The following is a 15,561-nucleotide window of genomic DNA, read 5'->3' as shown; positions in this document are numbered from 1 at the left end:
TTCACAAAATTCCACAAGCATTGTAAAGTTGGTGATATATTATTTTTAAGAGAGATAAACTGACTTTTGGGGTGACATTTTTGTGAGTTCTAGAAAACAATGTGATCCCTAGTCACTCTTGGTGAAAACAATATAGCCACCAAAGAGTGAAAAACCTCACAGTCCCAGGGGTTTTATCCCCTTTTGCTGCTCTGTGGTTACTGAACACTGATGCACTGGAGTCAGATTTGTAATTATTCCTCTCCAGACAGAATTAAGGCTATAGACCCTGGATCTTTATTGCAAAGCATACTCTAATTAATATTATGTAGATCTGCACAGATACTGAGCTGATAAATTATTTCTTATTGCATCATGATATGTCTTAAGATTAGAGGGGCATGAAGTCATGCATACACAGGTAGTGAGAAACAGAAGTACTCTAGCTGCTGAGTTTTGTTGAAAGAAGCCTTGCTTGCAGTGAAGGATTTCTATGTATTTTTCAATGTATTTTGACTCTCTTTCATTACTTTGGTTAAATCTGATGGATTTTTGCTAAAATACTAATCATTCTTACTCGTGTTGATGGATCCATTTGGAACAGGTGGATAAATTATATATGGTTTTGCTCTAAACTGTCCACAGTGGACAACTCCTTATAAACACCTCTTCTCCCAAGTGTCTCTAAAACAACTTAGGCTTTATCTAATCACAACTTCAGAAAATGTCTTCATCTTTAATTGGAAAGTCAATATGTGTTGTCTGATATGGGTCAAAATGAGCATAATAAAGTGCCTTGACAGATTTAACTCATTTTTATATTGCACAGCAGATTTCCTACAAGTAAGGCAGTTTTACCAACTAAGATGTTGTATATTAGAAATTTCTGAAATTGCATTGAGAAGTGGATAAAAACTGGGTCATTTAAAGAATATACATTTTTATACTGACATGAGCAGCTCGGCCAGACTAATGGTCTAGTATAAAAGTGCCCAAGTCAAATGTGAGTGGTAACTGAAAGCCATTCCCAGGAGTGTTCATTGCAGTAACACCAGCTTGAAGCAGTAGGCTGAGAGGGACTGCAGTGAGACACTTCTGTAAAAGACAAAGGTGTATAGATAACTCAGAAGAAAGGAAGATCAGATAAATCTTTTAAAGTTGGGATAGTGGGAACAACCAAATGCAAAAATTGCTCTGCATTCTAAGTTCATTTATCAAGAGCTACATGGCACTGCCTTAGTATTTCCCTTGCCTCTTCTATGACCTCTAGCTTCTCTGGGTTGAATCTTTCTTTTTCTTCCTGTCTGAGCTGCAAAAGTGATCAGCAGCTTCAGTTCATTATGTCAATATAGGAAAAGCAAAACAAAATAAACAAACAAACAAAACTCACCAAAACCAAAATTTAAAATGTTTATTTCTTGGTAGTTCTCCTGTGTGATTGAGGGTCCTGTGCCGTAATTGCTGCAGCATCAAGATCCACAAATTATATCTCCAAACCAGAAGAAAGGTTTTGAATAACTTCACAGCTGGTATTCAACACCAGCTTCTGAAATGGATAAATTCTTGCTGTGTAGGTGGGAACACCACAAGGTGCTTAGAACAAAACCAGGTATCTCTTCTTAGGCAGGTATCTCGTTACTGGAGGAACAGAGGTCATGGCCTAGGTGATGATAACTTTCCCAACTGAATGGATAAGTAACTGGGGTTGGTTTGGACAGTCCATTGCATACTGTTTGCAAATTATGATCTGTCCTCTAGCAATGGCTGGTGCATTTGATACTCTGGAGTACCAGAAGCTGAGTTTGTTTGCTTTGGTGTGTAGGGCTTCTATTACATTATATATGTCTCCTGTGAAGTGATTTGAGTAGATATGAATCCCCCCTTAGAAGAGATTACAGGGGATTAAAGAAGCTAGTAACAGGGCAAAATAATTGGTAGTCCTTTCTTAATGTGTTTCCCACTGTGCAGCTAATTCTTCCATCAATGAGACAATAAAATAGCAAAGATTACATATGTGCTGAATGATGGACATACTTGACCAAGCTGGGAGGGATGTAATTTATACAACAGCACGAGTGCTGAGAGATGCTGGCTGCCCAGGTGGCAGGCTGCAGTGGCAAAACACTTCTTTTTTTCCCTCTGGATGGCTCCCTAGAGCTCAGTGACAAACGACTACACTGAGTAACATAGTTGGAAAAAATCTACTAATCGAGTTAAAATCATAGGTTGTTTGAAAACCTTGTCTGTGTGGATGTTCCTGCAGTAGCTGTGTGTGTCCTTAGTCCCTGTAGTGGCTCAGGACTGTCCCTTCTCTTGGCTCTGTTTTCATCAGGGGTGGAACAGCACAAGAGGGTCCCTGGATTGCTGCATCTTTGGGGCAGGAGTCTCCTCATTGTAGCTCTCTTGCAAAGGGACAGTGTGTAACACCCACAGACTTGACCGAAGCTTGGTTGCCCAGGGGATTGTGCCATTTGGCAAATGAAAAGTAATGCCTGGTAGATTTAACCCCCTGATAAGCATGGCTGGCAAGCTGGTCACAGCAGATGAGGAGAAGGCTGAGGTACTCAGCCACTTTTTTTGCCTCATTCTTCACTGTCAGTCTCTCTTCCCACACCTCTCAACTCTATGGACCACAACATATATGATCAGACATTATACTGGTTAGAGGGCTGAAGCACTTCTCCTGTGAAAACTGAAAGAGTCGGGGTTCATCAGAAGAGAAGACTCCAGGGACACCTCATTGTGGCCTTTCAGAACTTAAAGGGTGCTTATAAAATTGATGCTTACTTCAACTTCAGCCTGGCCTGCTGCAACAGGACAAGGGCTAATGGCTTTAAACTAAAAGAATATAGACTAGATATAAAGAAGCAATTGTTTTACTGTGAGGGTTTTGAGGCATTTGCACAAGTTGCCCAGAGGAGCTGGGACTGCCCCATGCCTGGAAATGTTCAAGGCCAGGCTGAATGGGGCCTGATCAACCTGGTCTAGCTAAAAATGTCCCTGCTCATTTAGGGGGGTGTGGACTGCATAGCATTTAAGGATCCCTTCCAACCCAAATTACACTACGGTTCTATAATGTTGTTTCATTTGGTAGACTTAGACACACTTAGCTGTTTTGAAATGAGACCTAGATATGGATGGATTCATTTAGTTTCAGGTTCCTGTTCTGGCTTTTGTTTTAGCATTCAGTGGTTGGTTTGTTGGTTTTTATCAAACACTGGCTTTATTTTTACCAGTCTTGTTGTTTTACTTAGTTTGCTACCTTCTGGCAGCAGGAACATCTAATTGCTCTGGTCATACAGGACCTTGTGCTGAAGCGCTCTGAGCGTTACAAATAATATTAACAGGAAAAACATGTTGAATCCTTTATTCCATCCCTGCAGATAAATATTTCGAAATCTCTTGTTTGTTAGTAAAACCATCCCACTGTATACACTTACGGGAAGGAGCTTGGCCATTTTATGTGCACATTATATCCTTTTTCCTTGGTCGTGGAAAATTAATGTTTCCCTGGTAAAGATTCAGGAGAAGGGACTCTTTAGTAGAGAAAAAAATCTGGTCTTTGGACTACTTAGAGGTTAGTTGAGAAGGCAAGCATGAAAAGCTCAGATAAATACTGAGTCTCCTGTAAGCCATGCTTTGAAAAGGTCTTGTTGATATGGTGGTAGTCAGTACCATAAGGACTCTGTGGTAGATATAGTCTGAAATTAAGTATTTTGCTGCTTTGCTTTTTTCATGGAAATACAGGAAAGCATTCTGCTTCAAATGATGTTTTTATGGAAATCATAAATAGGCTGCTCTGATTATCAGAGAGAGCAAATGGCCCAAGATTTGCTTCTAGATTTCACCTCCACAGCAAGAAAATACCAGATCTTCACAGAGAAACCAAGGAAGCTAAACCTGTCTCACCTGTAGTTTTACCAGAAAAACTGTATCCCAAACCAGGATTAGCAATGGGAAAAGGAGAGTGTACCCTCCAGAAAGGAGTTTGCAGCAGATATTGGCCAGTTAGCCTTGATGCAGTGGGCATTTTGTACAGGAACTGTAAGAGTGGGTCTGCAGGTGTGACTGAGGTTATTGAGTTTGTGCAGGGGTAGGAATCATTGAACAAAACCTTCATATCTTTACTTGTAAAGTTTGCAGCATGTTGTTGGAACCACATACAAACATTCTACCCAAAAGAACTGAACTGAACTGCTGAAGTTTCCCTTGTGGCACACAGCTAAGGTCACCTTTTGGAAAGGGAAGGGGTTAAAAAGGCAGATATGTTTTGGGTCAGGCTGCACTGTGATGCCGGCAAATTACAAAGTGTTGCAGCATCAGGAAACCTGGAATGCGAGGGAGGTGACACCGAAGGCTTCTCGAGTTACAAACTGCAGGGAGGTGATGCGAGTGTTGAGGACAGAGGGAGAGTTAGAAGAGCGCCACAGGAAGATGTGGTAAACCTTGGGCTTCTGACTCCCTGGGCAGGAGGAATAGGCTGGAGTAAAAATTAGTATGAAGGACTAAAGTACCCAGATATGTGAAGAAAGAACTGGCACTGAAAATGGTTTTTCAGCCAAAACTAGCATCATCCTTCTTCAGTCATGTGAAGACAGTAAGTTATGCACTGGATTTTGTTAAAGGTGTTCTGGCTACCTGTGTGAAAGTAGATGGACAGATGTAATTCTGCTCAGTGAGGGCACTGGAGAGAGACCACATGTGACTGGTTAAGGCTACTCTAGTTTACCACATGTCTTCAATTTATTGCTACTTTGTATGAGAAAATGTACAAAGGAAGAAAACAACAAGCAGGGCGAGCTGGATTGACTACTAACTGCAGATTGATTGTGAAGTTTATTGGTTGTTTCCTCAATAGTGCCAAATCAGCACCTGACATAGAAACAGTCAGTGGTTTGAAGAAAGTTGTAATTAAAACCAGGGTGGAATTGAGTCTTTGTAGAGGTTCAGTGCATGAGTAGTCTTTGTGCCCTTGGACAGTGGCAGTACAAAGGCATGATCCTATTGCCAAGGCAACATATTTTACAGTACCTAACCTCACGAAAAGGAATGAGGAGGTGAAGTTGTTTCCAGCACCATAGCTTGCAAAGCTGAAAATAAAGATCTGCTAATGCTGAAATTCCCAAGCATTTTGTATCTTGAACCATTTTTTAAGATGGCTGTTGTCTCCTGGACACTTTATCTTGCACTGCCAGTTGGGTCCCTGCCTCCCTGGAATGAAGAATGAGTTTAGAATAGATATCGCAGAAAGCAGATGAAAAGTGAGAGCTTTATTCAGAAAAAGCACATGCTCATCTTAAATATATGGATAAACTATATAATGGATATGGATAAAAATTAAATTCATGAAGAAAACTATATGTATTGTAGTCCCTACCTGTAAAAAGGGGTCTTATTTCTCTTGATTATGTAACAGTTCTGTCCTTTCTGTCACACCTCTAGGTTTTAAACTGTGAGCATTTTTGGTCAGGAATTACAATTTTCATTCTGCAATTTAATTCACTGCACATGCTATGTAAGATACTGAATAGAGACAACCTCTGGCCAGCAGAGTTTTCTTTCAGGAAGATAAATTGAGGAAGAAAGTGCAAAGTAGGAAACTAGTAAGTAGGAAGTAGTGGAGCTACTTGCAGAACTGGTTTTCAATTACTTTCAACTGAAGATTCTACTGTATCTAATGTATTGAGGAAATTTCTCATATAATACCTGTTATCTTGTGTCTGAAACATTATTACTAGCAGCTCCTCAAAAAAAAAATTCTTCTGGCTAGCTTCCTGGTACATCAATCTGTCTTAAATAAATCACCTGTTCTTTAATCTGAGATACAGATGTTTCCCTGATAGTGCAGGGAGCTCATCCCAGTTTTTGAAACATCTTGTAGATCAAATGTTGAACTTAAAGCACAGATGAGCCCTGAAAAGTGGCATTTTAAAATATCTGCTCTCATTCTGCTGATTTGCTTCTTCAGGGGGACAGAGTTATGTCTGACTTCAGAGCTATAAATAAGCTTCTGTCTCCTGCTAACCACATGGGTCTAATCAAAGAGTATGGAGATTTTTCAAACAGCTGATTGCTGTTGGATTTTGGTGGGAATCTGGGTATGAATGTCTCTGATGCTCTTTAAAATCTTCTCCCACCTGGGTATGGAAGACGAAGAAATTATCACATTGTGCCTCTTGAGTTCCTGAGGAGACAAGGGTTGAACAAGTTCAGCTTGGATCTAAGAAGCCAGGTTCAGTTGTAAGGGTGACATTTACAGAAACCTTTTCCATGTCAACCTAGCTCACATGATATGGAAACTGACTTAACCAATAATGTCTTATGAAGGGCCACAGCTCTCAACTCAGAACTGTGCTTCCAGAACCCCAGAGAAGGTCTCCTTTTACTGTGCCTGTTACCTCGCTCAGTCTGTCTCAGTTGGTGGAAAAGTGAAGCAAACCTAGAGGTGGTAGTGAACATATAATTTTCCTGCTTTGTTTCCTTCACATAGACACAAGTAGCTTTTCCTGGCCATCAGTGAAGTGTCTGTAAAATCGTGACCTGGCCTACACCTCCCACTCTGCAAAAGAGAATCCAGAGGGTGATCAGTTTTCCTCTGTGTGGGGTTTCCCAGTGTAAACTCCTTTCAGCATTCTTTTGCTGAAGTGTGCAGCCCTGAGCTTACAGCTACATAAAAGGCCACCAATTTGTTTGTTCCAAGATGAGCTGGATGTAAGTGAAGTTTCAGAGGTGAGGCATGACCTTCCTGGCGACCTCCCCCCGCACCCAAAGTTTCACTTAATAAAACACATTAAGGTATGTTTGAGGCAATCCTTTAAGGTCAGTTGAACTTTCACTGGAAAATACGAGTGCTGGCAAGTATATGCAATATGTAATGCAAAATGTTTAGGGTGTGGGGAAGAAGTGTAAAGGAGCCATACCACAGTGATGAGCTTGGCTAGAAAATAGACATGAAACAAGTTCCTTAGTGAAAACACCCTCAGAGACGGGCGAAGAATTTAGAGGGGTAGAATGATTTTGTTACCCCCAAGGGGAAAAACAGGAGATCAAAGGCCAAATTCACTTACGAATGCTTGCTTTGAAATATATCTATAAATTATAGCATGTACTGCTGGCATCTATTGTAGGCTTTGGTATTTACTTGAGTGTATAGCGTGAGATTCATAGTGCCCGGAGTTCTTGTGTTTGTGTGTAAAAATGGATTGGTGTGTAAAGCATGCTGGCAAAGGCAACATTTCAGGTTCCCAAGTTCTCTATTAGTGTTTTTGCCTCTCCCCTGTTTTTCCATGGTCTTTATGCCTCACCCCTGTGATCGTGAGTCCCAGCCACCAGCTCACTAGCTAGCAGGCAATTCCTTCAGGGGTTGCTGGTAGGTTTTAGAACTCTCCCTGACTCCTTGCCACATCTTAGAATTGTTAAGGTGCCTGTGGTGGCTGTTATCTCCTTGGTCAGGGCAGAAGGGGATGTTGCTCCCAGGGGAATTCACATCTGTTACCCCTCAGTCAGCAAAGTAGCTGCTGAGGCATGTCACCCTTTGCTTTTAACTCCCGCGTCAGTCTCTCCGTTTCGTAGCTCATCTGGAGGCGCACGAGACCCGACTGCTTGGCAGGGCAGAACGGTACCAACAGGCTGTCCCAGGCTTTGTGCTCCAGGCTTGCTTTCTTGTGAGTCTACAGTTTTAAGCATTGCATTATAGACACCTCATTTGCTTTGCTGCCCAACAGAGATTATGTCGGGGTTTTGGCACAATTGGATTAAAGTACCAGGCCTGGATAACTTCCATTGGCATTTCAGGAGATTTGCTGTAAGGCAAACCTGTGACATTCATACCTTCCTAAGCTTGCACAACCAGGGCGAGAGCTGCAGTTGAGGTCTTGACCTCAGTTACTTAAGCCCCTTTCTCCCAGGAGCGTTCATCACTTTAATCACAGAGTCCTAAATAATCAGTGGGTAGCCTGTAATTAGGGGGTTGTGTCTTGGACTCCTGCTGCCTGCTCCCGGTGTGCTGAGCACTGCGTATTTTGATTTCCCGTTCCCCCAAAGGATGTTTGATCTCAGATTTACACTTCAGAAAATTAAGAAGGGTACGGCACCTCAGTCCCCTGGCAGTCTTCCTGCTTTCAGTGGTAGGTGCCTTGCTTTGCCTGAGTATCACAGTGCTGCAGCGATTGACACACTTGATTTAAGAGTTTGATTTATAGACCGATACTCGGGCTGAAAGTCAGCAGTTCCAGGGCTGCATAAATCAGCCTGTCTCTGGGATTAATACTTCCTTATTTATAATTTCGACAGGAGATGGAATTCTTTCTCAATTCTTTACATTTCTTTCAGATGTAATCGACCACCCTGTCCTTTGGTTTAAAGCTATGTGACTTTGCCACAAATAGAGGGAGGGGAAAGTAAGCCGAGTCCAGGAATTGCTGTGCTATAAAAGCTCCATATTGTGTGCTCTTGGACTTTGCTTTCTCCCAGCTTCCTTCAAGCCCACACAAGAGATGGACTTGAGGGTTTTTTTGGCTTTCTTCCCCTCCCCCCTCCCTCCATACATACGCTGACCTTTTAGAAAAATAAATAAAAGATAAAGAAGGACCTGGAATGTTGCAGAATGTGTGTACATTTTGCTCTCTGTTGTTTTCTGCTGGGATTAGTTGTTTACAATGGGGGAGAGAGGGAGGGCAGAGGAAGGGAGGTCTGTGGCCTTAACTGAAATTAGTGGCATTTCAGAGTGATCTTGTTAGGTGGTCTGCAGTTTAAAGACCTAAATCCTTGTAATCCCCCCATGCCTCCTTGGCCACTACTCCTTTTGCTCTTGTTCTCTCACTTTCAAAAAAACCCACCCCAAAGTCGGGCTCTGTCTCTCAGATGCAGGCACGTAGCAGACACACAGACACACAGACGTAGGCACACACTCTCTCATATGCTCCCATTTACACGTTGTACCTGTAGAACAAATTAATGCTTTAGCTACATCTGTTCCCACTACAGGACTAGGCTTGTAAAATGCTCTCTAGAATGCAGATGTACACTGAATATTTTTATTTATTTTCTGAAAAACACCCAGCTGCCAGACTTTCAGTTTGTGATTACACTTAAAACAAATTCAAATTGAAATTTCAGCCGTAAATCAAATGCCCCAAATTAGTTCCTCTTGTGGGTTTGAACATGCTCTTTGGATTTTAAGGTCAGGAGATATCCGTTTTCACCGTGCTGAAAAGTTTAAAAATATACTACATTTTCAGGGGAAAAAATAAATATGGTTTGCATTATAAAGCAGTACATCAATGTGTGCATATGCGCACACACAGCAGAGCTGATGAAGCTGGATGCTGTCAGAGCACCTTTGAGGGCTAATAGCACCTAATTGTTATGGAAGGCAGGAGCTGTGGTGGCAGTTTAGCCAAGGAGACTCCAGCAGTGCCCTGAGATCTGATATTTACCCTGTAAGAGAATAAAAGTTTATTCCTTACTCTTCAACTTGAAAAAAATAGTAAAAATTAAATAAACACACAAAATACTTCTCTTGGCAGGCTTTATAGCTTTTTTTTTTTTAAAGAAAAAAGGCATTTACAAGTGGTTTCAAAATGGCTGTGTTACATCTGTCAGCGGGTGAAGGGAACACCCACAAATTGTGTTTTTATCTCTTGAAGTTTTGTTCCACTTGAGCAATAAAAGCCGGATTTGCTGCTGGTTTGTGTGATTGGGGTAATCTGAGCATTGAGTATGGCTTTAAAACTTCTGCAGTTGGTTGGGTTTATAAGTTTTAAGAAACTCCTGGGGTGGTGGAGTTCTTGGGTTTTGTTTTACCCTGGCACCAGGGAAGGGTTGATTTGCAAGCACCTGGCACAGACAAGTTCATCTTGGTTCCCTGGCCTGTCCCTCCCAAAAAATGGTTTGGCAGGAACCCCCATTATCTTTGATGTTAATGTCATCAGCAGTTTCTTGGTTACAATGCTATTCTTTCTCAGGGAGTTGAAAGCCAATGCTCAAGTAGGCTCTGAACACACATGCAGTATTCTCCGGCCTGAGCCGCAGACCGACAGCTTAAATCCCCTTTCTTTTGGGGAATATCCTCCTGCATGAGGATAGTGCTGAGAGGTGTAGTGCACTCACAGCTGCTCTTATGCTCAGGAGTAGTGATAGATGGTGGGAACCTGAAAGTTTCAGGGGAAAGCTTTCATCTGACTGGCTCAAAGCAATGGAGGAGGAGGTATGCTGGAGTGCATGTTTTGGATAGGAGCCACTTCTGTGGGAAATGAGCAACTTCTCCCATTCCCTTCGCTAGTCCTAAGCTAAGTCAGGATGGCAGCGGTGGGCAGTTCTGCTTCCAGTGATCCCTTCCCTAGCCCAGCATAAATGCCAAGCTTTTCTTGCTCTCAGCAGCTGCTGTTGCACAGGAGATGGCCTGAGCCGCTGTGTGGGCACACAGGCTATTGGAAAGGAAGCAGATCGTGACAGTGCGAGAGCAAAGACAGGCAGGGGTCTGCTGTGTATCTTTGCCGCTTTTTATCTTATTAACATGTTAGTAAAAACCATGCCAAAGCAACCTGAGCTGGTTGCTTGTAGAATAATTGCTCATATTGCCTCCTTATAGGTCAGCAGAGGGGGAGTTTAAGTGAGTTAAAAGAATAATTGTTCAGAAGGGACAGCCTGTTCACGGGGGGTTGTAACTGTGAACCACTGCAACTGAGGTCCAGTTTTATTGCCTTTACTCCTGCAGAATTAATGGTGGTTTTGTGGGGCAGATGGTTTCTGCTCTGACTCACACAAGCAACAGAGTTGTAATATGTTTAATGATAAATTCTTTGTTCTAGATAATAGTGTTGTGTGAGCAGGAAAATACTGTGAATTAATTTTGGGATCAGCGGTCTGGAGTGAGGATCGATGTTTCACACTTCTGAGGACCTCAGCTGACTATTGCTCTATTGAATACAGAATTGAGGCTCAGGGCTTTGACCTGATACCAAAACTTCTCTGTTAATTCAGACTCCAGGCTAACAGTTCTGTCCACAAGCCAGCTTGATGGTGCACTGCAGCCATGTTTCACTAGGGCAGAGAGTAGTGGTGGTGCCCATAACCAAGGTGGGGAATGGCTGCAGGTCATTAAACTGGGCAGCTCACTCTGCAGAAGGTCATTGAAGCCAAAAACTTCTGGTTTTGACAGAGATCAGTTGTTGGACTGATAATATTCACGATTATTGTAATTAATATTGACAGAAATACTGGGAAGCAGATATGAGATGCTGTGGTTCACAGTAGGAATAATACTGAGCTATCTAGAGGGAGCAGATTACCTGCATCTCTCCAGGGTTATAGATCTCACTTATACCCTCTTCCCAATCAGCTGGTTTTGATGAGTGTTAGTATTTTTAGATACATCTTAGCTGTGTTTTCTGTCCTTCAGTGACTCCTATCTACCTTTGCGCATGTGAAAATAAGGAAAGAAATAATTTGATTCACAGCTATATTTTTCTCTGTAGCTTTGAAAGAAATTGCATTTAATGCTGTTTAACACGACACATCATGCTGAGAGAATAGCATTTCAGGACACATCACAGATACTAGTTAAGATTGACAAGTTCCAGCTTATTGGAAGAATGGGCTCAGAGAAATGCAGTAACTCAGAAACTCTCAGCACAAAAGTTACAAACCAGCAGTTGGACTCTGATCTCTTCTCCTCTTTGGACGTTGGGAGTAGCAGATTTGAAAGCTGATTATTACAGATTCAAATACATTTTGGAATAAAGTGGCTTTTGCTAAAGTTCCGTCCTGTGTAGCACTTCAGACTTAGTGATGTCAAAGGCAACATGAAGCTGAAGATACCCAAGGCAGGTAGTGTAGGTGTAGTGTGGGTTTCATTGGTTTAGTACTGCAGAATAATCATGTTTGGGTGCTTGAATGTAACACGAACAAAGCCAACCAGCTGAGCTATTGATCTGCCCCTTCTCTCCACCTTTTCTTCGTGCCTGACAAGTTGGAATGCATAAAACTGCTCAGCAAAATTTGCAGAGAAAGACTGTGCTGCTGCTCCTGTTTTTAGCTGGGGAGTTGAGCAGAGAAGCCACCCCTGCAGTTACCCAGACTGTCTGTGGAAAATACAAGACTTGATCCAGGTCCCAAGTCTTTATTTATTCAGTTAAGTATTTATTCTGTTGAGGAAATGTAGAGGAAAGTTGTTCTAGCAGGAGGTAAAACTGCAAACTCTTTTTTGCAAAGCCAATCTGACACCTGGCATTTAAGTTTTTCCAGCAACTGGGTGTGAGGATCAAGAGAAAAATGGAGTTTTTGAGAAAGGAGCTGAACTGAACCTACTTACAGGATCATGTCACAGAGTCATTAGATATTCCAGTGGATACCTTTGTTTTGTATCTGTCATTTAAATTATTTTCTTGCTTTGCTTGTGTTTATGTTGTAGGTGCTGTCTTCAGGGCAGTGTTATTTGTCATAATGCTGTGATAGAGAAGGGTGCAGACATCAAGGACTGTTTGATTGGAAGTGATCAGAGGCTGGAAACCAAAGGTAAGTACAAAAGCTGTGTTTACTGTGCATTTGTCATAATTTTCAGAACTTTTTCCTTGAGATTTTACTCCTGCTTCTTCATGAAGTGATAGTAAACTATGGCAGTTCTACAGTGGGATGTCCTATAATATCAGGACTTTTTTTCATGGAAAGTACAGCTTCTTGGCATAAGTTCAGTGGATTGCTCCTCTGAAGTTGGCAGAAAAGCTCTGTTTTTCTTATAAGGAACAAGATTGGGTGCTGAGACAGTCTTTTCCCAGAGACCACAATTAGATCAGCCTGAGGTTGTCCTCAGCAGAAGGGGCCATTATTTTGACTAGTAATCTTTGTCAGTGGCGGGGGCAAAGCAAGCAAATCTGTTGAACACACAAACATCCTTCTCTGTAGATGCTCCCAGCCCACAGTGCCAGTGTGTTCACTTTGCTCCAAGGAAAAACTCGAGGTGGAACATCGTATTAGGACCTGATGTGCTCAACTACATTCAGATCTGCTTCACTGCCATGAAGTACTATTTTGGGGCTTCAGAAAAGTCACAGCTACGTGGCCCTCATTTATACAAAGTTCAGCTGTCCAGTGGGAGTGCTCGTGGTGAGGGCTCGGTGGTAACCGCATGAGTGGAACTGTTGATTTCCTGCCCTAAGAGATAATGGGCAGGAAATGGCTGTTTCAGTGACTGCATCCCAAGCAGAGGCTTTTTAATGAATATTTATGGTTGGGGTTTGGCAGATCCTTGCTCCAGTGTGTAGACCAAAGACAAAAGTGAGTTCCTTTGCAGGCTTCATGTGAAGTTATTTAGTCAGATCAAGATTTATTTGCTTGCTTTGTCTTTGTGGGTGGATTCCCAGTTCCAAGTGTCTTGATACAGAGCAGGGTTTGCACTTAATGTAGTACAGCATAACCTGTTGTCAGCTTTGCATATGACAAATTTTAAATTTAAACTAAAAGTACAAAGGACTCATGAAAACAAAGTCTTGATCTTGCAGTTGCAAGTCTCTGATACTGTAGGTAATATGTTGAGTTCACTGTGGTCTTGGTCTCTGTGTGGCTGTGTCTACTCATAGCTTTGCCCATCACACCAGTCTGAATTGGTGTCCTTTGTTTCATTGCCCCCTGTCATAGAATCATTTAGGCTGGAAAAGTCCTTTTCATATCATGAAGTCTAACCATAAACCCAATGCTGCCAAATCTACCATTAAACTACCATGTCCCTGAGTGCTGCATCTACACATCTGCATGAATCACCAGGAGAGATTAATTGGGTCATGTTTGGTTAACCTGTATTGTGAACTGTGAGGACACCAGGTGTAGATTTAGCTAATATTTTAGGAAACAGGAATATATTTGATTTCTTTGGTAAATGATACCAGACAGAAATATCCCCCTTTGACCTTGATCACAACCACTTCAGAAGTATCTTCCAGGGTGGAGATCCTAGTCTGATTGATTGTAGTATGAAAACGAGTCTTTTCTTCTTGATTGTCTTTGTCATCCTTGTCTAAATATTTTTTAGGGTCTGTAGATGTATTTGCAGGGAGAATAACAGAGCTGTACCCATGGATCATTTGCCTATTCTTGAGAGTCTACTGCTCCCCTCCCCAAAGTTTAAACCCACTTCTTGGGTTAACTAGAGGCATGCATTTCGAAATGCATGATTGACATTAGCAGAGACATATTCAGGTAGATTATAAATACACCATTATGCTGAGCAAGAAAAAATAGTAAAGCCTCAGTTCATTTTCCTGCCTCAGTTTCCTAACCGTTCTAGAATTTCTTTGGGCTGGGGGTCAGGTTTGCCTTGGTGGTCTGGGATCTGTCTATGAAGTTCATGACTTACTTCCTGCAGCATGGAGTCTTTCCAGCCCAGCATGTCTCTTCTGACCTTGACTGATCCCATAGTAGACTGGGTCTTCTCTTTTTCACTGGGAAAGCATGTCATGACTTCCTTTCCCCTGCCCAAGACTTCCTGTATCTTGTGCCAAGCTTTTGGTGTGGCCCTGTAAGTCTGTTTCCATATTGCACCCTTCATCAAGACTTTGGCTGTGTTTTTCTGTTTGGTAACTTTTCCTTCTTCAAACTTGAGCTTCCATGGCTGGGTAAAGAAAAAACCTAGTTCTCTTGGGTAGGAGCCACCTTTTCTTGCAAGCTGATCACCCTTCAGCAGACATAAGCAGTAGCTGCTGGCTGCTGACTCTAGTCTGGGAGTTACACATTCCAGTTTCTGGGAGTAGAAACCTCCTCAGCAAAACTCCATACACCTTCCCAGAAACAGTAAAAAAATAAAAATATAGCAGTCCCTTATTCCAGAACATCAGCCAGGATTCATCAAAGGTAGAAATATCCCTGAATCATCCTACACAGCCCCAGGAAGATCCCACAGTTGACTATGCTGCAGAGCTGGCTGTATGCTCCCTGCTCTACCATACGAGTCCTGGCCACACTGCCCAGGCAGCTTGGGGTACAAGAGCTCTTTGAGCCAGAGGTGCACTGACCTCCTTTCATAAAATGAATTCCAGTCCCATGCAAGGAGGATGGCAGGAGAACAGCTACCACAAATGATAGGCAAACGTAACTTAAACCAGCTCTCATCCTTCTCCTTCTGCAGAATAATATGGGTATGTTTAGGGTGGTCCAAATGGTACAGCTGGGAGTAATGGGATTGAATTAAACACAATTTAGGTTGGCTATCTGGAGCATTTTCTTAACGATGTGGTCTGGTAGGCTGTGGGATAATCTCCCTGGGGACATGGTGGGAGACCTCATCACTTAATAATGGGCTTGGCAAATCTCTTGACACCTAAATAGAGGGAATACTCCACCACTGGTTACAGGGGTAGATCAGAGGCAACCTGGTACTTTCAAACTAAAAAGAAAATTGCAGACCCAGGAGTGCTGGCAACTGTTAGCAGTGTTGACCCAGTCCTGCATTGACTTCCACCCTGTCACAGCACTGCCAGAGACAGTATTTTTAAATGTCTCTGTTGATGTCAAGGTATGGAGTTTTATTTAACTTCTGGATTTGCAAGCCATGCCTCCTGAGAGCCCAGCTATTCTCCTACTGCTTTTATT

The 15,561-nt window shown here is 42.3% G+C and overlaps 1 protein-coding gene across 1 annotated transcript in view; it reads left to right on the top strand.

Annotated features, from left to right (window-relative positions):
- EIF2B3 (eukaryotic translation initiation factor 2B subunit gamma) overlaps positions 1–15,561 on the top strand; it is a 95,401-nt gene that overhangs the window by 72,326 nt on the left and 7,514 nt on the right. The window contains exon 10 of the mRNA XM_058030584.1: positions 12,392–12,495. Within this exon, the coding sequence (XP_057886567.1) occupies positions 12,392–12,495 (104 nt within the window). The remainder of the gene's footprint in view (positions 1–12,391; positions 12,496–15,561) is intronic.

The sequence above is a fragment of the Melospiza georgiana genome, chromosome 9 (assembly GCF_028018845.1).
Source record: "Melospiza georgiana isolate bMelGeo1 chromosome 9, bMelGeo1.pri, whole genome shotgun sequence".
NCBI classification, from domain to species: Eukaryota; Metazoa; Chordata; class Aves; order Passeriformes; family Passerellidae; genus Melospiza; species Melospiza georgiana.
Note: the sequence above shows the minus strand (reverse complement) of the source record. Positions and strands in the feature narration are given on the sequence as shown.